Here is a 22784-nt window from a genome sequence, read left to right as displayed (position 1 = left end):
GGGTACATTCAGCACAAAGATATTCACCTCCTTGCCCAAAGACACACAGGACAGGGACAACGCCAGCTCCCCCATCTGCTGCTCTGCTGCAGAAGAGATGGGGAAGCAGCGTTTGAAATTCTGCACGCAGGACACATTTTTGCTCTTACGGACTGAAAAGTGCCCTGTCCTTAAGCTATCTCACTTAAGAACAATATAAGCTCCTTAGCAATCAACTTCTCTGTAGTCAGGTCCTTAAAAAAAGGCCAATGATTATATGAGTAGCTTCACAATAAGTTGTGGACTAATAACATTTATGTCCATGCACTTAAAATAATCATCAAAGAATGCATTAACAAGTTTCTGCTAACGTGTCAGGATTCATGAAGACAAGAGGGGAAAAAAGGCCTCAATACAAACAAGGGCAAAAAAGTAATAAAGAATAAACTGGAGTAACCCGAATGAAATGCTATAAACACCTTCAAATAAACTTTCTCTAAACTGTGGTCAAAAGGCAATACTCAGGAAACTGTCACTGTACTGGAGTTTTCCTGCTCCCTTCAAATACTCCCTAACTCTGTACAGACATGTTGCTAAATCTTTCCTAATTTCTATCTTACCTAAACTACATGCATATTAAAAGACAAAAGAGTTGTAAAAAAAAAAAATAATCTGGAAATCTGAAACTGGTTTTTGAGGGCTGGAGGAACAATTAGGAATAATTAAAATGTTTTTGTGGAAGTTTTGCAATGTATGTTCCCTTTAACTAGATGATTAGGTCCACCTGAGCTAATTAATGTTTTCTTAATAGCCTTCCCATCCATTTAGGTTGCCAGGTCCTCAAACACTCCTGAAAACTCCCATTTAGCATAGCAGGGGCTGCCTGTCCGACTCTACAGGTAGAATTTGGCCCGGTCAAGGTTTGTTTTCTGGTTCTTTTTGGAGAAGGTGGAGGTGCAATGCATCCCCGATCACACCTCATTACTCGGGCACCTCCGTGCACCAGCCAGACTCCTACCACCCAGCTGCTGCTTTTGCCAGCCCATGAGTTTAAGCTGCCTGCATTTCTACTGTGATCCTCTTCGAGATACTACAGAACACTAAACAAAAAGATATCGCCCTCCTAACCCTCTTTCCCATACAAAAAGAGCTGTAACTGTAGTCTAACGAGACACAAAGCAGGCACAGACTGCTTAAGTAGTGAGACACCTTATTAAAAGAAGCAGCTGGTTTTTTACCTGGCCGATCTTGCATCCAGTTTTGAATAAAATGCAAGTTTGTCTGGGCCTGACAGCAAGAGCTCACTGGCTCAGAAAAACGGCCCCATCAGGATCGCAGGCAGGAGCTGGCAGAGCCCCCGCCTTCAGAAACGTGCAAGAGAGCTTCTCAGGGGCTTTGCTGAATATTCCTATCATCCTGATGCATTTTGTTTAACAACAAGATTAAAAAATTCTTGGGTTTTTTTATTTATTTTTTTTCGCAACAGGGTGAAAAATCTGGAGAGGAGCTGGCTGGAGGGGTTGTGTGACCAAGCACTTCTGCAGAGCTGCAGCATCAGCCCGGGGCACGGCACATGCCAGGGTTGCATCTGGGATGTTTCCAAGGTTGATGGCAAATTCTGACCAAGATCTAAATTACCCACATCTTTGATTTTTCACCCAAAGGATCGTCGGGTAAGGTCAGCGTGGAAGTGCAAACCATGCTGCAGCATTTGCAGCAGCCTTTCCATTGGGAAGCACTTTCAAAGCACCTCGTGGTACGTGCAGTGCCTCTAAGGAGCTTCGGCAACCAGCATCCCAGGAACTGGCTGGGAACGGCAATCTCCAGACAAATCTGGCAATTCAGACCAAGGAAACATAAAAGATTTCTGCCCATAGGAATGCACCCCACCCCGATGAAGGAAATTACCGCCCTGCTGGCAACACTGGAAGAAGGGCTGCGTTTCAGCCCCTCTGCTCCAGTTTGCTGGCTGGCATGCTACCTTCAATTGAAATCTCTTTGTTTTAAATTGCTATGCCTGGCCATGGAGGGAGGCATCTGGGTAGATGGCAGGAGAGCCAAACCGCCCCACCTGCAGCAACTTCTGAGAGAAGGCAGCAGACAGCTCCCACCTCTGCCAGCATAAATTGGCAGAGCTCACCTGGAGGCATCCTTCATCTCTTATATATTAAGTCATTCCTCTAAAAGCCTCTTCAATCATATTTTTTTCTAATGCATTATGATCCATCCTCTCTAGGTTCTCACTAGCATTGGAATTAACAAGAACCAGAGATGACTCAGCACCAAACTGTCCCAAAACACGTATGTTTTGGGGCAGGTGACACTCAAGCAATTTTCCACACATCTGGAAGGAACTGAATTTCAGAGCAGCCGCATAACAGCTATGTGTTTATTTTAAATAATTGCGTGAGCTTAGTATCTTATGTCTAAATCAATGGCTGCTACTTGACTTAGTGAGAAATAAACACCGTAAAAGAAATCTCTGCCTAATTAGATCCGCCTGCTGAGAAACCCCATATGAATGCTGTTGTGTTCTGAACCATTCAGCAAAGCAGGACAGCAAATTTACATTTACTTGATGTTCTGCAAGGGAAAACTTACGGCATCAGCTCTTAGTATATATTAAAAGAAAAATATCATAAATATTACCCATTTCAAAACTAGTATACTCTGACGAAAACACTTCTGAGAACATAATGTGTTCAAGACAACCAGCAGTAGAATCAAAATTCTTGTAATTTGAAACAATAGCATAGCAAGATTAGTTCTTCTCTTCAGATATTATACTTCATTTATCACCAGGGAGTCGCCCACAGAAACACAATGAAGTGGGAGAACAAGTCAAAAAGCCAGCAAACTGCCTTCTCAAATTCCCATCCCTCAGAGGATCACCACGTATTGGCTGAACGCAGAATAAACTCAACTCATACCATAATACATGCTCCATAAACAAGATGAGGCATTGTTTATCTCACCAGTGAGGAGAATAGGGGTAGAGATAAAAGGGAGATCTATTCTGTTTTGAAACAGCTTACGAAGTCCTGGGACCCGTTTTATGCGTTTCCTAATTGATTCAGAAGAGACTGGGGACAGGATCTTGGCATGCCACTCCATAGCAAGCAGGAGGCATTTCTCCAAGCAGGAGACATCTCTCAGTATTAACTGCAGCTGAAGGGAGAATATGTTTGCAAAGCAGCAGGACTGCAGAGTTAATCCCAGGTCTGAGCTGAAATCTGAACAAGGGTTGCCAAACTCAGGGTTTTTTATGCCCTGTGAGACTTCAGGATTATAATGAACTGAGCTCGGTGTAACCTCCAGCCAGTATGGAGCCACTGCTTTTATCCACAGAGAAAAAAGCAATTTTCATAAATGACACAAGAAATAATTCTCCATTTTCAGCCTATTACAGCACTGGAGCACAGCGCTTCCCTCGGTGCCCATCAGCTCGCAGTCCCAGGCAAAGGGGTAAAAACACAGGCTCGCTTATCTAGAAACCGCTTCTAAAGCAATACAAGCTTTCAGGAGTGACTTACGGAAACAAAACTCCTTTCTCCAAATCATCTCAGGTCAACCAGCAAAATATTAATAGCCGGACTCAAACCTCCCCAGCCAGCTTTACACAGACAGACAGCCACGGCAGGTTCTCCTGGTCCAGCCCCGAGTTACACACCGTCCTCTCCAACAACACACGTTCCACTCACGGATGATTGACGGTACATGCGCAAGCGTTGGCAAGGCTGGGTGATACGGATCTGGAGATTGCTTCATCCAGGTCTGCCTTGCAAGTTGTTTCCTGTGAAGAGTTCTCAACCTTGGACTTCACGCAACAGTGTTGATCCAACAACAAAATCCTGGGATAACCACTGTGCTCCAAGGCTCGTATTTAGGTCTCTTTGCCTAAAGACCTACTTGAATAAAGCCAAAAGATTTCACTTTTTGAGAAGGACGGTTATATTTGTTGGGATCTAATTGACTTTGCATTAATGGGTGCAGTTAATTTTACATATATTTTTATTATTATTATTTTTAAAATTTTATTCTAAATATGGACTTGGCTCTCACCAGGTGCCTATGATGAACACATTAAGCAAATGCAGCTATGTCTGACAGCATCCATTAGCATTGCAGAAAAGACATGGAGAGCAGAATAAAACCCCCTGGTGTGAATTCAGCTGGAGCACAGGCACCAACTCCTGTTCAAAGCCTCCCACCTGAAACTCAGCAGCTTTCCCAATGCAGCAGGTATCAGAGAGGTTTGCACACCCAGAGATCACTTGTATCTTTAAAATTAGGAAAGGCCAGCTTGGCCTTCATTAGACTTGGACTCAGCTTTTCCCTTTTATTGGGTTTATCAGATGCACTTATATTTTTAAACATCACTAACTGGAGAAGTGGAGCACAATAAGGAGGCTCTTTCCCAGACTTCTGGGGATAAACACAACAGCACTTTTGATCCACAGTATAAACAGCAGGATAGCACCAGCACATGGCAGTTGTGAGTTTGGCTCCATCCCAAAAAGCAAAGCAAGAAAATTCTGCTAAATCCAGCAAAACTAGCACCTCTGCTCCAAAAGACAGGCATAGTTTACAATGCCTACTCCCCTCTTGCCTGCTGCTTCGGAAAGGACTGTGCTTGCTGACTCCTCTCTCTCTGAAATAGATTCTGATACATTCATAAATATGAACAAACAACAATATTGATTAAAAGGAAACTCCTGCCTGCCGCATCACAGGCAGCAAGGCTATGCTACACTGAAATAAACAGCAGTGTCTCGGCATTTTAACTCCAAGACCAAGTCGGGATGTGGGTGCCTCTCTAGACCCAGCGTCTGCTTTCCCCCCTGAAAGCAATCTGATTCCAATTATTTCCATGGATGACATCAGAAGTGCACTTTGTATTTCAAATCCTGAAACACTTTTTGTATAAAGAAACTGTTTGCATATTTAGCTACATGTTAAAAGTAGTCATGACTCCGGACAAGCTATGGCTTAAGTAATTTTTGTCCCCTCCTATTGACACCAGACATAAATCCATAAGGATACTACAGCCATATCCAACTCCACTTTTTCAATCAGCTTATTGGCATTAAACCTTCCCTCTGCATTTAGGTTCCTCTCTCCCACCTTACCTTTTAATCTCTATCCTCTGTTGTATAACTATCATTACAGTAAAGCAGACGACTATTATTTCCATTGTAACATATCCACTGCAGAGGTGTCCTTTGGTTTTTATTTTATTTTTCTTAAACACAACTCCTGCTGCATTCAAAGGCAACGCCTCGTAACTAACTGTAGCAGGGCGTGACTTGGTATCTGGGCCCTTCTGACCTTAAAAAATTTTCTTAATCTGCCTCGTTGATGTTGTAAACTGAAATCCCACAAGCATAAAAAGTGCTTGGCGAAGCAATGCTTCTAGCCAGGCAGGCTGCATTTTCTTGGAGAGCATCGCTGGTCACAGCTGGACATCTTGGCTAGAGAATGATCTGTGTTTGACCTGACCGGAAAATCTTGTAGATGTTGCCTAAAAACGGAGAAGTGCTCAAGAGCAAGAGGAGCTCCTTGATGCTCTCCTTTGACAATCAATGGGTGCATTAACGTTGACTTGAATTTCTAGGGTTCCGCTTGTGTCACTGTCATTTAGAACAGGCATGGTAAGAGAGACCCAGGATGAAACTATGTGCTTTACTAAACAAAGCAAAGGAAGGACGTATAAGTTCAATCTTGGACACACAGCTATATCACTATACCAAAAGAAACCAAGTCATAGCCTGCTCCGGAAAAAAAAAACCCATCAAGTTGGGAGCTTGAAGGGGAATTACTCTTAACAAGAAAGTTTTGTTAGGCTGTGTTTTTTGGCACAAATACACTAACAGTATCATTTTGCAAATGTAAAATTCCCTGGCAGGAAGGACATGCTTCACGTGAACTCCTGCCCAGATCATTCCCGGGGAAGGAGAACAGCAAAACCCCAGGTCTCCATCTCCTCATGGCTTAGATGTGTCAATGAAGACATGACCAGAAAGAAACCACACCCCCTCTGCCCAACGGCGTGGCTCCTGCACGTGCAGTCCTGGCTCTTCCCCCCAGCTAAGTGGGTTAAATAATTCTTCAAAGACTGTCAGGGCTCAGTCCCATTGCAGGGAGACGTATGCGGCTACAGGACCGGGCGAGCTCCCAACACATCGTGTGCTTGGGTTGCATGATGGGTTTCCAAGGCCGCCGGCAGAAGAGCCTGTCAGGGCTCGCTGACGGGGGCTTTGAGGGAGCCAGCAGTGCAGTACGGGACCCTCTGCCCTGCTTGAACAACGAGGGAGGTCGTTGGCAGAGTTCACTCTGCAGGAGACACGCTGGGGAGCGGGGAGGTGGAAAAAGAGAAGAACAACGTCCAGTATTTGGCATTTACTCTCAATCCCCCCGTTACAACTCACTGCATCAAGGAAACACACAGTTGCCTGAACAGGCTTGCAGTTTCACGCAGTTCCCCCCGTATTTCAGGGGTATCAGTGGAGCCTTTTATCGCTTCGCACACAAAAACCACCTATGAAAGCCAAGTGACAATGCTGCTTGAGTACAAGGCCTTTAGTTTGACTTGCAGAAACCCAGTTGTTTCACACTTCTGCAGTTATACCTGGAGACTGTCAAAATTCCTGTCCAGACTGTCCCGGGACCACCAAACTCAAGACGACACGAGCCAAAACTCGCAAAGGGAGTTTACGCTATCTGTGCGAGGGGGGGAGAGTTTTACTGCGTCAGTGCCAGCAGAATTCTCCTTCTGCCTCCAACCCTTGGTCTTTTGTTCACTAGTCTAATAAACAGCAGCTTAAAAAAGTGTATCTTGACATGCAACACCATCCCACCTCCCCCCGAAGAAAAATCAGATGCAAAAAACTTACTTTTCTGGGCTTAACTTTGTCTTGTAAGTCGTACTGGCCTATTCCTTTGTAACTTATTCCAAGCCACCACGGGATTCCTTGTTTATCCTGAAAAATGGACGTCTACGTGAACCAAGAGCTACTTCATAATTACGCAATTCCAAGATTACAGCCTATTTGATTCTGTGGCAAGTACGAGTAGGTACAGAACAAAGATTTTTTTTGCAAACAAATCAATGTGAAGTGGATTGCTGGAGTGAATGTTGAAACTTTCTCCCCTTGCCTTCTCAGGCAGAGGCAAGAAACTAGGCGGTGGTTGTGCAAAGTGGACAAAAAAGCAACAGTGCTGCTGAAACAAGGGGGTGTCACTCATTGCAGGAGTGGCTGTGAGGGGGGAAGGATAGGGGACAGAAAAAACTGTGGCCAATGACTGCATCCACTAAATTCAGGCATAGACAGCCGCAGGAGGAGAGAACAGCGCAAAACATCAGCTTCTCGGGTACCATTGTCATGGCCATGACTCAAAGTAAGAAGACATCATCTCTGCCGCACAAACTTTTCTGCACAAAACACTTTGGCCCAGGCTCTGCTCTACAAATGGGAATAAATGGTGTATCTCCATCACTCTCCAAAAATACTTCTCAGCATTTCCCCACTCCAAGTACACACCCACTAATCACCTGCCGCTTCTACATTGTATGTTTTTCTAATCTTGATTAGAAATGTCTCTGGGGAAACTATTAACTGCTTCGGATCTAGAAGTGATATCCAGTTTAATTAAGGTGATAGGAATTTAGCTCCTGATAGGACTACAGAAGGTTTTACAAAGATTCCTTTCTGTCTTCTGTAGCACATAATGCTTTGCTGCTCTCTGGAAACAGTTTTTAAAGAATATTGAAAGGGGGAAAATTATAGATGTTGAAAAATGCAGGGTTTAACACTGACAGAAGGGTACTGAATCATCAAACTACTCCTATTGGAATGTAATCACACGTAATAAGGTAAGCAATCACATTATCTATGAGCATTTACTAACCTTTACTCCATAGTAATGAACTCCATATGTTGGCAAAGCTTCTACCACTTTCATGTACCTGTAGACAGATTTATAGCCTATCAGATGATTTTCTCTGAAGGGAATAATATCTATTAACATATTTTTTTCACACATGCATTCAGGACATGTCATTTATCATTTGCATATTTTGAAGGTCTTAATAATTGAAGGCCCACGTTTTCAGAAAAAACTTAGCATCCTGGCTTGGGGAAAGATGTGATATTTCAGCAAAGTTAAAGCAAATGGAAAATCTCTTATACAACAAAACATTCCAACTCTTATCAGAGGGTCAGAGAACCGAAAGTAAAAGTTCTGAACTGAACATGTGAACCTTTTGGGAAACGTTGTCGGTAAAGACCTGCCTATAATTATTCCATTATGGCGCTCTGGTTACAATGGATAGGCTCCAAATGCAAGTGTTTATGCAGTTGTACAACTGTTTCATGAGGCAATTCAGAAAACCATTGGACAGACAATTTTTCTCCTTGTCCCTATTGAAAGAAGGCCCTGAATTATTGAGACAGAGTTACAGGCATTGAGGTGTGCGAGAAAAACTCAAGTTGTCTACACTGTGCAACCATGGCAATCATCTCAAACTTCTCGGTTCGTGACACATCCCACTGCATTTACCTGTAGGTAGTACAGTAATATTAATGGTAAATTAAAAATAAAATTCCACAGGCTCTATATGCATCTTGGAAGACCTCATTCTTTTGAAAGCCAAATTCTGAACACTTCAACAAACATGCATTTGGGTTTTTTACAGGATCTAAGGTAATACTCGGCCTTAAGAGTTTGGTGTGAAAACTAATTGATAGCAAGCAGGGTATGGAGAAGAGTCTTCCAATAAAATAAGGTCCAAATAATTTCTTTTATGTTTGAGATACCTGAATGAGGACACACAACTGCAAGCCTGTGAAATCTGAAACTTCAAATAGTTTACCTTTGAAATATAACTCAATAAAAAAGAATCTGACAGATATAAATGGTAAAGTTTGCAAGCAATAATGACCAAAACAGCCTGCATTGCCACTTCTCAACAAAAAAGAAAAAAGGAAAAATATAATCTTCGCAAATTAACAAGTGTCATACTCACTGAACAATGGCTTGTCCTCTGGTCAGACCTTTAATTTGTGTATAATGCTCAATTACTCTGTCCTCACTGCAAACCAAACACAAAACCCAATTTAGAGACTCAGTGACTTTTTTCATGTGTGACGGCATCTGTTGAAATTCAGACACCTGCTCAGCATGCAGAGAAGTGTCCCCCTGTACATTTCTTGCTCTGGTTTACATTCTGTTTCTTACTGATTTCTTTCCCACCCTTCATTAAGCAGTGTGGAGCTGCCTGGCTGATCCCCGCCATCACATGCCGCGTTCCAAGCTAATTAATGAATTGTTTCAGATCAGCCTGTTCTGCTGCAGATGCTGCTGCAGAATAAGGGTACTAATTGTATAAATTCATTTTCACGTTCTAAAGGACCAAAACTTCAAAGGATAGTTAATGCTCCATACGCAAGACAGAGGAAGTTAAACCAGAAATGTTTTCATTCCAGTGTATTTTTTCCCCCTGATATTTCATAGGTGAAAAAAATATAGATCTGTTAGCAATAACCTTTTTGTGTTTTTCTTCTTATACACTTCAACATTTTGTTTTAGTCCAATGTGAAATAAAATACGCATTTAAGTGTCAGACACTTGAAAGCAAAGAAAAACACAGCAGTATTCATTCTGAAAAAAACAAATCATAAGCAAGTACTCGTATACTTGAAAATCCATCAGGTACACATCAAGCCTAGAAAAATGAAACAAATGAGGGAGTCAAACTTGCACAAAGGACATCAATTCCAAGGAAACAATATCGTTGATTCATCTCAAATGCTGTGTTCCTTTATGGCAGATTCAAGACACAAAATTGGACCTGCCTTTCCGTTTCCAGCTTTTCTAGCTTATTTCCTCCCCCCCTCCGTCCTATTGAGAAGAGCAGCTGGGTGGGCATCTGGCAGCCAGCCAAGGTCAACCCACCACAGAGGCTGTACTGTGCGACAGTTGACGAGCAAGGTGCTCTTTGCAAAGCCGAGCTTGGCTGGAGTTCAGATTTCAGCTCTTTCTAACGCGTGGTCCCCACATACTCTCCTCCAGCCATTTCTGATCCAGCAATTTAATCTGAGCGAACTTTCAATGAGGGATTTGCATTGGATCTTGCATAATTTATAACCTTCTAAAAACTGGAAATACTTGAGCGCAAGCAATTAATTTCAAGTCCTATATCACAGAGGCTGAAAACTTTTAAGAGAGTTTGCAAAACTGTTTGAAAATGATCTTGTCATTACCATTCATAGCAATGATTTACATTTTAAATTAAATAGCTCACCAGTAAGCCAGTGATGGATGCTCCTGCAGTGTCTTGGTAGGAAAGACAGGCAGTGTCTTCAAGTCTTTTCTAGTGTTTTCATCACTAAAAACCGAAAATGGCACAGAGTCACTGCTAGTGAATCATAGATGAAATCATTAGTTTCAGCAGAAGGGCTGTATTTGCTACCCAAGAACATGGTGCATTGCCCCACATCAGGCTGTCATAGCAACGTAACTCTATAGGCCCTCTCACATGACAGTGATGTATACGGTGTCATGCAGACTCGCGTTGTAACTCATTATACAGACACGTGATTCTTGGGCCACTGCGGCGGGAGCACCGTATCAATATTTACTTTGCACACACACTCACTCTATTTGCTGGGTGCAGAATGAGCCCTGAAACAGCTGCGGAAGGAAAGCCGCTGCCCAAAAGCAAGGCTTGTAGTGCTAACTTTTGCTCTACCTTTAGCTAAAATCCTACCTCCAAGACAATACATTGCACGAAGCAGCATGGTATTTGTCAAATCTCAGAGTTTAACAGTGATCTGATTCAAACCAAAAGGGATTCAGTTCATATACTTGAAAATATTTTCACTGAAAATAGTCTTCCTGGACTGCTCATTCTACAGAGAGTTCAAAGTTTTGGACTCCAGGCCCAGCGTGGAACTAAGTAAAGGGGGTTGAAGTATGTGAATGCGATTTGTCACAAAAAACCCCAGCAGAATATTTTAAAATCTATTTACAGACATCAGTAAAATGGTTAATATTTTCTCCTTATATGCTCCATTAATTAATCAGCTGAAACTTGCACGCCTCATTTCTGCAGGATTTCTGCGTGCCTTTGCAGCAGCACCAACAAGCACGAACATGACTTTTCTATGCAAAGAATGCATCAGTCACGTCCATCAGCATCCGCCTTGACTTCTGCATCCAAGCTTTCCTTGAAGGTGTTTTCCTGCTCCCGACCTCTGCTTTCATCAAATTCCACTATTAGATTTCATCTGAGCTACGTTCCCCCTCTTCCCTCAAAACCAGCACCCTGTGCATCAGCGGAGGGGACCGGAGCACAGAAATCTGCTCCATGGGCACCACGGATCAACCTCTGCAGACAGAGGAGCCACCAAACCCCTACCACGCTCCCATCTCACGCGGCAGATGTCAGTCGGAAGGCCCGGTAAATTAAAGCTTTTTGTTCCTCAGCGAGCACGGGCTAATCGCTCTGCAAGCTTCTTCCCCAGCCCTGACAATGTGCCTCAAGCCCGACTAAGAAGGACCACCTCTGGGGACGAGGAAACAGTTCAATCAACAGCCTATTTATTCTTCAACGTCTTTGATGAAGTTGCCAAGAAGGGGGTCAATTAGCGCCGAGGAGCTGTTGTTGCTGAGCTTTCCCGGGCCGGCACTCTTCTGCCAGGAATATGCACTTTTCTTTGCAAACTGGCCAGCACCCAAGTGCCCCAAACAGGGACAGCTGGGTAGAAAATCAGGATCTCTCCTCTCAACACTCAAATACGGCCAATGCTTACAAAAGCTGAGGGGGTTTTATTCACCCTTTAAAAGCCCATTTTGATGGGATCAAAAGGCTGTAGGACATCTCAGCTTGCAGTGAGAAGGTAGATTACCAGGGGGTTGTAGGGATACATGAAAATGCAGACAGAGCACACCCTCCCGAGGCCTCAGAAACCAGAGCAAAAAAAAAAAAAAATCCCAAACCAAAAAACCAAGCCCAGAGCAACCTGGCCTGATCTCACAGCTGACTGCTCTCGGAGCAGGAGGTTTGGCCAGAGGTCCCTTCCAACTTCAACCGTAGACTCACAGGATAATTGATTATTAAAATAAAAATTTCCTCCTATTTTTAAGCCTGACTCTTAACTGCAATGGCTGCCGTAGCAGTCAGGGTTGGCAGGGAAATACAGCAAAGTAGGAGAGGTTTTGGAAGGAAGCAATAACAAAATAGCTCATTTTTCCCAAACAAAAGGGCTGTTCCTCTAAACATAGATTCTCAACCTCCAATATTCATAATCAGAGGTTTAATGGCTGGTGTCTAAACCCTGTTTAGAAACCTCGTTGCTGGCAAACAACAAACGCCCAAGGGAGGGCTGAGCACTAAGGAGGCTGATGCCGGGAGATCAGAGCTGAGCTCCAGGAGAGGCAGCCGGGCAGGGGGGGACAGGGGACTCCCCAGGTGTCACCACCGCAGCCGGGTGGAGAGGTCCCAAGCTCTTCTTCACCAACCATTACGAGGCCAGTAGCCTCCCCGTCACTCAGGCTCTGTGGAAATGCCATGAATCCTGGCAGCTGCATCCTACCATGCTCTGAAAAGCCACCTCCTGCATAATTCATGACCTCCAGCCGGGCTACTCGCCTTCCCGTTTGGTTTTTGGGCCCCTTGCCTCTGGACCTGGTTGAGTAGCAGCTTGCTTTATCCCCATCAAATGCCGAAACGAGGGCGCTAGTTAAGCTTGAGTGATGAGTAGGAGCTCATCAACATAGAAATGTCTACCACGGAATTTAAACCGATCGCCAGGCAGCCAGCACACCCACCTCCCCAACACGGTTTGTGGGCTTTGAGCTGGGACATGTAGTGACCAAAGGGCTGCAATCACGTCCGGGCCGTGACGCGGGGCATGTCCCTCCAGCGCTGACCCAGAACCACAGTTCGTTAGCAGGCAGAGTCCGCAGAGCTGTGACGACTTACAGCAGAGCTGGACCTTCTCTGTTCATCTGCCAACCTACAAACCCATCCAACTTCTCACAATAGTGGAGAATACACTTTTATGAGGCAAAGTTGGCCCTTGGGACTTCCCTTCCTGAAGGGACCCAACCTCACACCCTGAGGTTCGGGCACACCATGCCGTCCATCTGCAGCTGGAGCCAGTCTGCCAAAATGGACTTAAAAGGCCTGAAAGTCTCCGAGAAGCCACACGAGGGTTTTATTTTTTCATGCCTAATTGTAAGATAAAGCATAAAACAATCCTAGAAAAACGTAAAAGACCCGGGAGAAAGAGAGCACAGCTCCTTGCAGGCTGGATGCCTTCAGACAGTGCAGGCTGGCACGCGGCAGCCCAGATCTGCTGACTGCGTGCCTGAGGATTAGCATTTGGGATGATTCACGGCTTCAGGGATAATAAAAGCCTCCGACGATCCTCCCCCTCCTTCCACAGAGTTCATTATCACTTCATCTGCACCGAGGAGCCCAAGCACATCTCCCCTTGACCTTCAGGATCACTTTCCCAAGCCCGTCGAGATCCAGCCATTCCCCAGAGGTGACAACTCCAGATAGCAGGAGCGACGGTTTGAATTATTACCTGTTCCTGTTTGGTTTCACAACGATCACAAGGCGATACAGAAATCACAGGGTAGACAGCCCCGGCTTCAGATGTCCAACCGTCTACACTATCTACCAGCCAAACACGCCAGCGTCGTATCTGGCGTGTCCAAGGGCGGTTCTCATCGGGGCAGGAGGAGGACTCGGCTGTCAGGACAGGGAGGCCCGCTTGCATTTAATCTGACCTCTGCTACGGAGGGGGCTTCTCGACTGATGGTTCTTGGCATAATTTCACTATATAAACTTAAACCGCCCAGTCAACGGGACCAAACGTTTTTTTGGCAAAAGGTTTGTTTATTCCCCAGGAGGAAAATATAGGAAACTCTCATCTCGAGTATTTTTCCACTATGGAGAAGAATTAAAGAAAACCAGCAGACGGACCCTTTCCTTCCTATCCCACCCTCTAAATGGAAGTTTTCTCTCCGGCAGATATCGAGCAGAGCTTGAAATATCTGGGCAATGTAAATGGAAATCTACATCAGACCCTCCTCATGCTGAATGTCAGTTTGCATTCTTGGTACTGTACATATTTAATTTTCTGTCCCAACACGAACAAACGTTGGGCAAGATGCTGTCCCAGCAGCACACCCTGCTCATTGGTGCCACCTCCGTGGAGATGGAGGGGCAGCTTGTCTCTAAAATAAACAGCAATATTTAACCATGTACCATACTATGAATAGGAGTTCCCACGTTCAAACTACTATCTCTAGCAGCAAACCAGGACCGATCCCACACGCCTCCTACAACCCGCTGACGTTACAGTGCAATTTTAGGCATCTTGCTAAAATGCCACCAGAAATCTGGGAAGGAACCAAGCCAGACTATCATGGCATGCTCTGCCTAAAGCACATTATTGAAAATTAAAAAAGACTTACATATTTATGCTCCCAGAAAGTGCATCTTCACAGCTTGTAATTGAGTGATAAAACACTCCCTGCTAGGCAAAGATTTACAGAACTGTGCTAATTAGGACCATTTGTCAATGGCTACCTAGGCTTTTCCCTGCACCCACTGCCAAAAACTGCTTATGCCTGTTGCTAACGCAGGTAAGAGCTTAGATGTAATAAGATGTGGTTAATCAGATTAGCATAAAACGTGAAGAGCAATAGACACACCCAGAGCAGCAAAAGCAACATATTGGACTACAACATAAAAGCTTATCAGCCCACATCATCTTTGTAAATATTAACAACTTGATAAGGATAGGACTTCAGACAACTTTTAATGGACTAAAGTGATGGCAGGTGTGTCTGCCTCTGCTGAATCATGTTGATAACACTTTATAAGGTAGGAATTTATCACTGGGGAAAGTACATCATATATTGATTTTCCTCTCTTCTCAAAGCCTCTTGACCTCACGTAAATACCTACTCTTGTGTTGCTACGTGATCATTGGAGTAAGTAAACTCCTGGGTCTTTCTGACTGTCACTATTTTATATTTGGTTAATTCTTGAAATGAATTTTAGGCACACTGCAGGTAGAATTTAGAGCGGCCTTGTTTCTCGAAGATGTCAACCAACCTCTCAAGTTAACCTGAAAGTTATCTCATGGACACCTAAAAATCAGCAGACATTTCTGAGAAGCACACATGAGATACAAGGAAACATGGAGCTTCACAGCTAAAGGACAATACAAAATTACCCTGCATCATAAAGACACTTCAAAAACTTTCCATTAGGATTTTTCTTCTTACTCTGTTCAAGGTATTTAGAGCTAGCAAAATAAATACATAGAAACAGCACACAATTAGACTAGATACTTGAAAGCTTGACAATTTAAGTTTTCAGAGGGCTGGTCAGGTTACTCGGATGATGTTAGTAATGGTCCAATTTCTTGAGAATAACCACTGAATTCCTTTGCTATGCAATTACAAGCAATGCTATAACATCCCATGTTGCTGCCCATGCCCCAGCCTGGTCCTAAAGTGACTTTCTGAAGCAACCAGACTTAGGGTAGCATCACCAAGGTGCTCCCACTATTTCATACATTCACAGATGAGAGCTGGCAACACAGACCATCACACTGCAGCTGGATTGCTTCAGCAACAGGTGCCTTTTCTGTAGGCTTTTGTTTTGTTTTAAAATAAATGCAAGGGCAGAGCATGGCAACCTCAGGCTCCCATGGAGGTTGGTCTGCCTTTCAAGGTACCACAAGAAACAGGTGTGAGGAGGAAGCAGCAAGGCAACGGAGGGGAAAAAAAATAAAGCGGGGTTAAAAGTGCAAGAGAAAAAAGGGGAGGAAGGAAAACAGAGCAGGGAAGGGATGGGGAGAGCCGATGGATTTAGCAGCTTTCGAGTATGTCAGAGCAGCAGGATCTTGGCAGCAGGATTTTGTAATGTGCTTTCTGACAAATCCTCTTTTGTGACAAGTGCCAGACGTTTCCCATCATTTCCCAACCTTTCAGTTTATGGTCTGCTGGCACGCTCAAGAAAGTTGTTCTTCTATTGAAGGAAGACCAAGATCTGGAAAGGCCATGAACAAGGGGCTCCCATTGGCACAGGACAGCCAGAGCCGAACTGTAACCCCCCCAGCCAGTGGGGAGCTTTGCCTGGGGCAGGGCTGCAAAGTCTGCCACTTCAATACCAGATAGGAACCACCTGCTCAGAAAGGTATTTGAAGGAGCCTTTGTAAGAGCCTTCCAAACCCTGTACGTGAAAAGGAACACGATAAGCAGCGCAGATGGCTTTTTCAACACCAGGCTTGTTGTACATCTACGCTGCGGCCGTGCTGTGGATTCCCACGCTGTGCTGCAACAACAGCTTTAGTTTCACGGCTCGAGAGGGACTCGCACCAAACACAAAGCGCGGCTGGGGCTGGGCAACCCTTCCCCACGCTTAGCACAGCCTGGACCACAGCCTTGGACCCCTGGCTCAGACCTCCAGCTCCAGCCCTGCTCCTTTAGGCTAATTTCTCTGCTTCCCAAGCCCTGCCTGACTTTCAGAATGAGCGGCAGGTGTGCCTACCGATCTCACAGGGGTTTGGGGACCCTACTCCTTGGCTTTTGGAAGATGGACCAAGAGCACCAAGGGAAAAGCAACATTTCTCATATCAGATATATGCATGCACCTCTCTGAGGACATGGGGACCAGACAAACGAGAACGTGAGCTTCTCCCAGAGCCACCTCAGCAGATGAGGCACCGTTTGTCTTTCCACTTTGCAGACGAGAAACGGGGTGCCGAGGAAGCAGTTCTGCATGGGTAGAGAAAATCTGTGACCTGAACCTGCCCTAAATTCTCAGGTCTTCTTTTACAGCTCTTGATGTGAAATATGAATATTCTGAAGATAAAACCCTTCGGTCCTTGAACACCACACCTACCGCTGGTGACGGCTCACGGTCCCATGGATCTGGTGCAGTATATCCACGTTTACAGAGCTGCTCAGCCATACTGACAGCACGCATTACAGTGCCCCTCTATCAGACCAGATGGGAAGCAGAACAGCTCTGCTTTACCTGGGGATTTACTGCCGAGCAAAAGATGACTATTCACAGTGGATACAACGTTTGAAGGATCCCAAACCCTTCCTCACAACAACAGACTGTTATTTCTAACATTCACGCTTTCTTCCTGTTCACACAAAAGTCAGCTTAGCCATATTAGTTGTGGGGTTTTAGCATGTCTGAGTACAGCAGCAAAGTTTAAAGCTTGTTATCACAGTCCTGCGTGCTGATACAGAGATACATGGAACCACAAGAAAAATAAAGTATCCAAATAACAATAAAGACCTGACAAATCCACAAAAGCAAAAAAGCTGAGGCTGAAAAGCTGTCGTAACATTTCCTCAAAGAACAAAATACACCCTACATGATAGATCCCAACCACCACGGGAAGGAAAAGCAAAAAAGATTTATTTTTCCTTTTTTTAAAGCGAGGATGTTGTTTGGAGTCAGACTGGAGCCCAAACTCCCGCTTGCAGCTGATGGTGCAAGGCTGGAGAAACTCTCTGTAGACCTGACAAAGTTTTCCAGATATTCAACAGAAGGGAGGTGAATACATTATAATGCGAAAGCCATGAAATTTAATTTTACGACAGGAAAAGGCAATGTGTTTTAATGCTTAACCTGTACTTGAGGGAATTTCTAGGAACAAAGGGGAGAGCATCTTTTACCTAAGGCTGTGGATGCCACGATGCTACTCCAAGCCTAACAGCTACGACAGCAACATGCCTCCGACTTGTCCTCTGCATGGGAAACAACTTGGGAGATGATGAATTTTCTAGCACCACGCTTGCCTTGTCTCTCATCTGCTTTGGATGCAGAGCACAGGCAAAAGCCCTCCCTTGGTGGCTGGGTTGTACCCACTACAGCACTGCCTCTCTGAGTTAAAAGTGCCTTAAATGAAAAGCAAAGCAAAGCAAAGAAAGGACTGTGGAGGGACAATTAAAGAGGACAAAACACAACCACCCCTTTGCTGCCCCTCAGGAAACTGTATGAACATCATGCATATGAAATCTAAAAATGTGTGTTCCTTACAAAACTGCCATAATTATGTGTAAACATTAAAAGTTACACTGCCATAAGCAAGTAGTAAATCCTGTTAGATCAGATTATTAAATTACTGAAAACATCCTTTTTTTTCTCTCCCTCTAATCCTTTTTGCTCATTTCACCCACAGTGCTTCCACCTAATTCAGCCCAATTCATCTGCTGCATAAGTATACTATATCAAATCCTTGAGAGCCCTTACAGAACTGCTTTAAAATAGGAAATTGTAAAAAACCCCAAACCATTAAAATGACATCATTGCAGAGACTATCTATGCTTTGGTCTGCCCTGAACTACATGAATCTACAAGAAGCACCAGCAGAAAAAAAAAAAACCCTTGCTGTTCAAAGTCTAGCCAAAAATTAGGGTCTTAACTACATATTTTTTTGTAATTGCACCTGGTTTACACAGTGAATTTCCACTTTTTATTGAAAAATAAACCACCAGGATAGAACAACATTTTCATCTCAGAACTGCTGGCAAAGTGCTCAGGGAGTTGGAGTTCAGCAGCAACCTGCGCGGCTCTCCTCTGCCTGCTGCCTTCCCTCGGCTACCCCTTCCTCATGGTACACTGGGGTGTATAACCCCAAAAATGAACTGCAGTGACTCATCAAGAAAAATGAGACTTGCACACTGCTAGAGAAAAAATACTGCAGTTTTCAACCAGCTTTCTTTGAAGAGGGTATAAAATTCAATTAAGCATAGAGCTCTTCGGAAAGTGGGTATCTGATACCTGTCAAGTAGGGGAATCATTATCTTTCTATGAAATACATATCAAATGTGACTTTCCCTAAACTTATTCATTTACTACCTTGATTCATTAGATGTTCCCAAATAAAGTGAAGTAAGTAATCAACACCCTCAGCAAGCAGGCCCTAAGTTAATAAATCTTTGCTCATCTTGTTTCAAATTAGTTCTTTATTGCAAAAGAGTGAGCTCAGGAAAGCACACAGCTGGGTTTGACTGAGACAGAGTTAATGGTTCAGGAGCAAGTGCCTAACAAGGTATTTAAAGAAAAAGTGTGCAGAGTCGCAGCTGAAAGGCAAAATACACAATGACTCACTTGGCAAACAAGCAGCCGTGGAGCACAAGGAGCACAACCGCCGCGCCAGTGCTGAGCACTGATTTACGGCGAGGCAGACACAGTCCACAGGGAGCAGTGGGTCACGCTAGAGAAAGCCTCTGTAAATATCAGTGCATGGGCATTTTAAAAGTGCACTTGCATGGAAAAGAAAATAAAAAACTAAACCCCAGTGCTGCCTATGACAGGCACCAGATGGCTGCCCTGAGAGTGAATCCTATGGTGACCCACCAGCTCTTTTGTGTCACCCACCGATACACGTGGAAGAAAACCCTCAGGGGCCGAAAGAGGCACCCAGACTGCGCTCAGGTCTTTGGCCTCCACGCGAGACCAGCACTGATGTCCCCTTGTAACCCATCCCAATGGTCCTGGACAAGAGCTTCCAGTCAACGGTTCACAACAGGTCTCCTCCTCCAACAGGGCAGCCTAAAAGGAGCAGGTCTGTGGAGCAAAAGGGTTTGTGCTGGGGACCTGACACCCACGCTGTACCCATTTCAGGGCTTTCTTTAGGCCAACTCTAGCCCGGCCCCACAGCCTGAGCACCCATTAGTGGCTGGCACCCATGAGGTGGGCTCCATTCACGCCACATGGATCCACCTTGAGTCCTCTGAGACCTCTCCAGGATGCAAACCAGAGAGCTGAGTAGCAACAACTGGGAGATTCAGTCCAAATTTGCATTTCTGCTCTGACCCCAGCCCTGGCCATGGCCACGCCTGGAGTTTTGGTCATATGAACCTGGTGAGATTTCCAAAAACAGGCTGGACAAGCAGCCTCCAAAAAAAAAAAAACCAACCTCAGGTGTGTCCTGTTTCTGAAGCTACCTTAAGTCCTGGGGTAAGCAGTACAGTGAACAGGTGCTTTGCTATCAGACAATTATTAACTTCTTCCAAGCAGCTATTTTCTAGCACTGCCCACATTATCATGTCCACATTCTTTGCCACCAAGAGATTTTCCAATTTGTTTGGCAAAATAGTCATCTTCCCAAGCAAACGCTACCTAAGAATCTAATACTGATAACTCACTCCTAATTAGGAGCAAATTGTTAATACCAGTTTTCTGCACCTAGACCAAGCACTTCATTTTTTCCTCAGTAAAGTTTTTAAATTCAGGAGTTTCTGAACCAATTACTCCACAGCCGCAGCTTGAGAGGTATCTTTCACACAACCCTTTTCCTTTTACAAACTGTGTTTATCACCCATGTAATGATAAACCCCTGTGCCTCGCACATGTCAGCTATCAGGAATTCATTATTTTGTCTGTGTTATGTTATACCAGTCGGGAGTTATCTTTGCAGCCCACAGGCCAGAACCAAAATCAAATGCGTCAGCTGTTTAAAGAAAATGGAAGCCCTCCTCCAGCAATTTAATTAAATTTCAGGGAGCATGGCTGGGTTTCAGTACTGGAAATGTTACTGAGAAAAATACGATCCAAGATTATCAGTCAGAAAATAAACTTTTTTTTTTAAAGTTACTTTCCTTATATAGTCCCCATAGCTAATCTGATTTTAATAAATGTTTTTCTAATGCTAGAAGGACAGCATTTAGGACACCTCAGTTATAAACTGTCTCTTTCATCAAGCAACAAAGAAAAATAATACTATATGCTATTGCATAGCATTTTCGAGGGAAGATGCTTAGTCCGTAAACTAAAAACAGCTAAATCATTTAGCTCCCAAGGAGGCAAAAGGAGGCAAGACTTTATATGTTACATATTTTCACGATGAATAATTACGAGACTGATCTATTATTTTGCTTGCCTGTCAAGACATTAGGTCTTTTTAAAATTTAAATAAAATCCTTAAAATAAATAGAATTTGGACTTTTTTTCCTAAGAATTGAACCATGCCAGAACCTGCAACTTGAATTAACCTTTCTATTTAAAACCCTTGTATAAAGCTTAAAAAACTAGATTTTGTAAAGCCAGGTATGCCGCTTTTTTTGTTCTTGCATTTGCAAATATAACAGTGGATGAGTACAATTAACTAAAGGAGAGTTTCAAAACTACTATTAATGACTAATACTTTGCTTGAGGTTCTTATTACAGAAGCTGGAGAAAACTGATGGGAATTCAGTTTAAACAGAGAAGCAGTCAACTGGAAGTCATAGATGAGTCGTGAAAAGCAAACATGAGCAAAGCGTTACAGCCCTCCTCTCGAGGAAAACATGCCCAGTCGTTGCACGGGAGGGCAGAGAGCCATGGACTTGCAGAATTCCAGACCTGCTGGGAATATCAGAGCTGCAAGACTCTCGGGAGGAGCCGCTCTGCCCATGGCAGCCCCGACACCGTCCCATGTACCGGGGAGAGGAAGGGCTCACTGAGCATCCCTGCGGCGTGCTCTTCATCACATACAGGGGGTAATTATCTTGGCTGGGATCACCAGTTCGATAAACAGGAAAAGGAACTGGGTGTGCGGTGAGCTACACCGATCGTGGTCCGCTGTCATCTTCGTTAATCATTCCTCCTGCGGGCTGCAGTCATTTCAGACTGCCTTTGAGAAACCAGAGCTGTCCAAAACAGGCACATGTGCAATGGACATGCTGCGGGTGCAATTCTGAAGCATGTACTTAAGTTTTATCAAGATGTTTTAAAAGCCAGGGTCCTCTCAAACCGGGACTTGGGTAGTTTATCTTACATAAAGCCTCTCTCTGAACGATAAGGCGCATACCCTTGTCCTAACACCCCAGCACAGGACCTCAGGGTCCAAACCCCAAAGACCCTGATACTTTCACGCTGTCAGTGCTACCAGCCTGCAAAGTCCCTCCGGAGTGACCTTTGTAGGGGAAAAAAAATCAAAAGTTTTTACTTTCTCCAAGCGCCCACACATCAGGTTTGCTCACTGAAAATAAACAGATTTCAAAAGAATGTGCTCACCCACTCAGCACGGGGTAAGGGAGGGTGTTTCTTGGGAGATTGCTGCTCTGTGCCATCAAGACGTTATCTGAGAATTTGAGCAGTGGATTGGGAAAGGGGTTACTGCAGAGCCACAGGAGTTTGAAGTGTTCAGACCCTGGTACTGATCTGCCTGTTCCCAGCTGAAGTCAGCGGGAATACCGCGCAGCGACCCCACCGCAGGACGTGTCCCCATGGAGCAGCTCCCTCCGGGATGCGTGAAAAATCAGCCAAGCAGAGATCACCAGCATTGTCTGGACTGGCCCATTTTTTCACTTCCAGAAAGCTAATCTCTAGGACTTCAGGCAATTCCTGTATTTACCGGGAGTTCATGCAGCACTAATCCTATATAAAAAAAATTAACCCGTGTGTTCTCACGCAAGCAGAAATGGTGCAAGAGCCACATTCCACAAAATGATTCAAAGTGGAATTGCCAAACGACAGCGAACATGGAACACGCCAAACCCAAGACACCGCAGAGGCAACCGCGCTGCACAAGCAGCACCGGTGCAAGGACGTATTCGTTGTGTCACGGGCGAGTTTGGCAGGGGAGACCAGTCCCGCGGTATCTGTTAAGATACGCCGGTAATTAAGCTAGTGCTTTATCAGTGGTGGTCCAAACGACCACTTGTGATATGTAAAATGAAATTCCTCCACTTCTGTTGCGCTCACTGTGCCTGCGACAGCTGGCCATGCTCATTTGCTACAGAGGCATAACGTACGTTTTGTTTAACAG

The 22784-nt window shown here is 44.4% G+C and overlaps 1 protein-coding gene across 2 annotated transcripts in view; it reads right to left on the bottom strand.

Annotated features, from left to right (window-relative positions):
• The window catches only part of FRMD4B (FERM domain containing 4B), a 137316-nt gene that overhangs the window by 19071 nt on the left and 95461 nt on the right, over positions 1 to 22784 (bottom strand). For both annotated transcript variants that reach the window (XM_069811861.1, XM_069811860.1), the window contains exons 8-11: positions 10283 to 10366; positions 9005 to 9070; positions 7888 to 7945; positions 6873 to 6959 (exon numbers count right to left, since the gene is read on the bottom strand). In XM_069811861.1, the coding sequence (XP_069667962.1) occupies positions 6873 to 6959; positions 7888 to 7945; positions 9005 to 9070; positions 10283 to 10366 (295 nt within the window). The remainder of the gene's footprint in view (positions 1 to 6872; positions 6960 to 7887; positions 7946 to 9004; positions 9071 to 10282; positions 10367 to 22784) is intronic.

Source organism: Haliaeetus albicilla, chromosome 24, assembly GCF_947461875.1.
Source record: "Haliaeetus albicilla chromosome 24, bHalAlb1.1, whole genome shotgun sequence".
Lineage (NCBI taxonomy): Eukaryota > Metazoa > Chordata > Aves > Accipitriformes > Accipitridae > Haliaeetus > Haliaeetus albicilla.
This window is presented reverse-complemented; position numbering and strand designations above follow the sequence as displayed.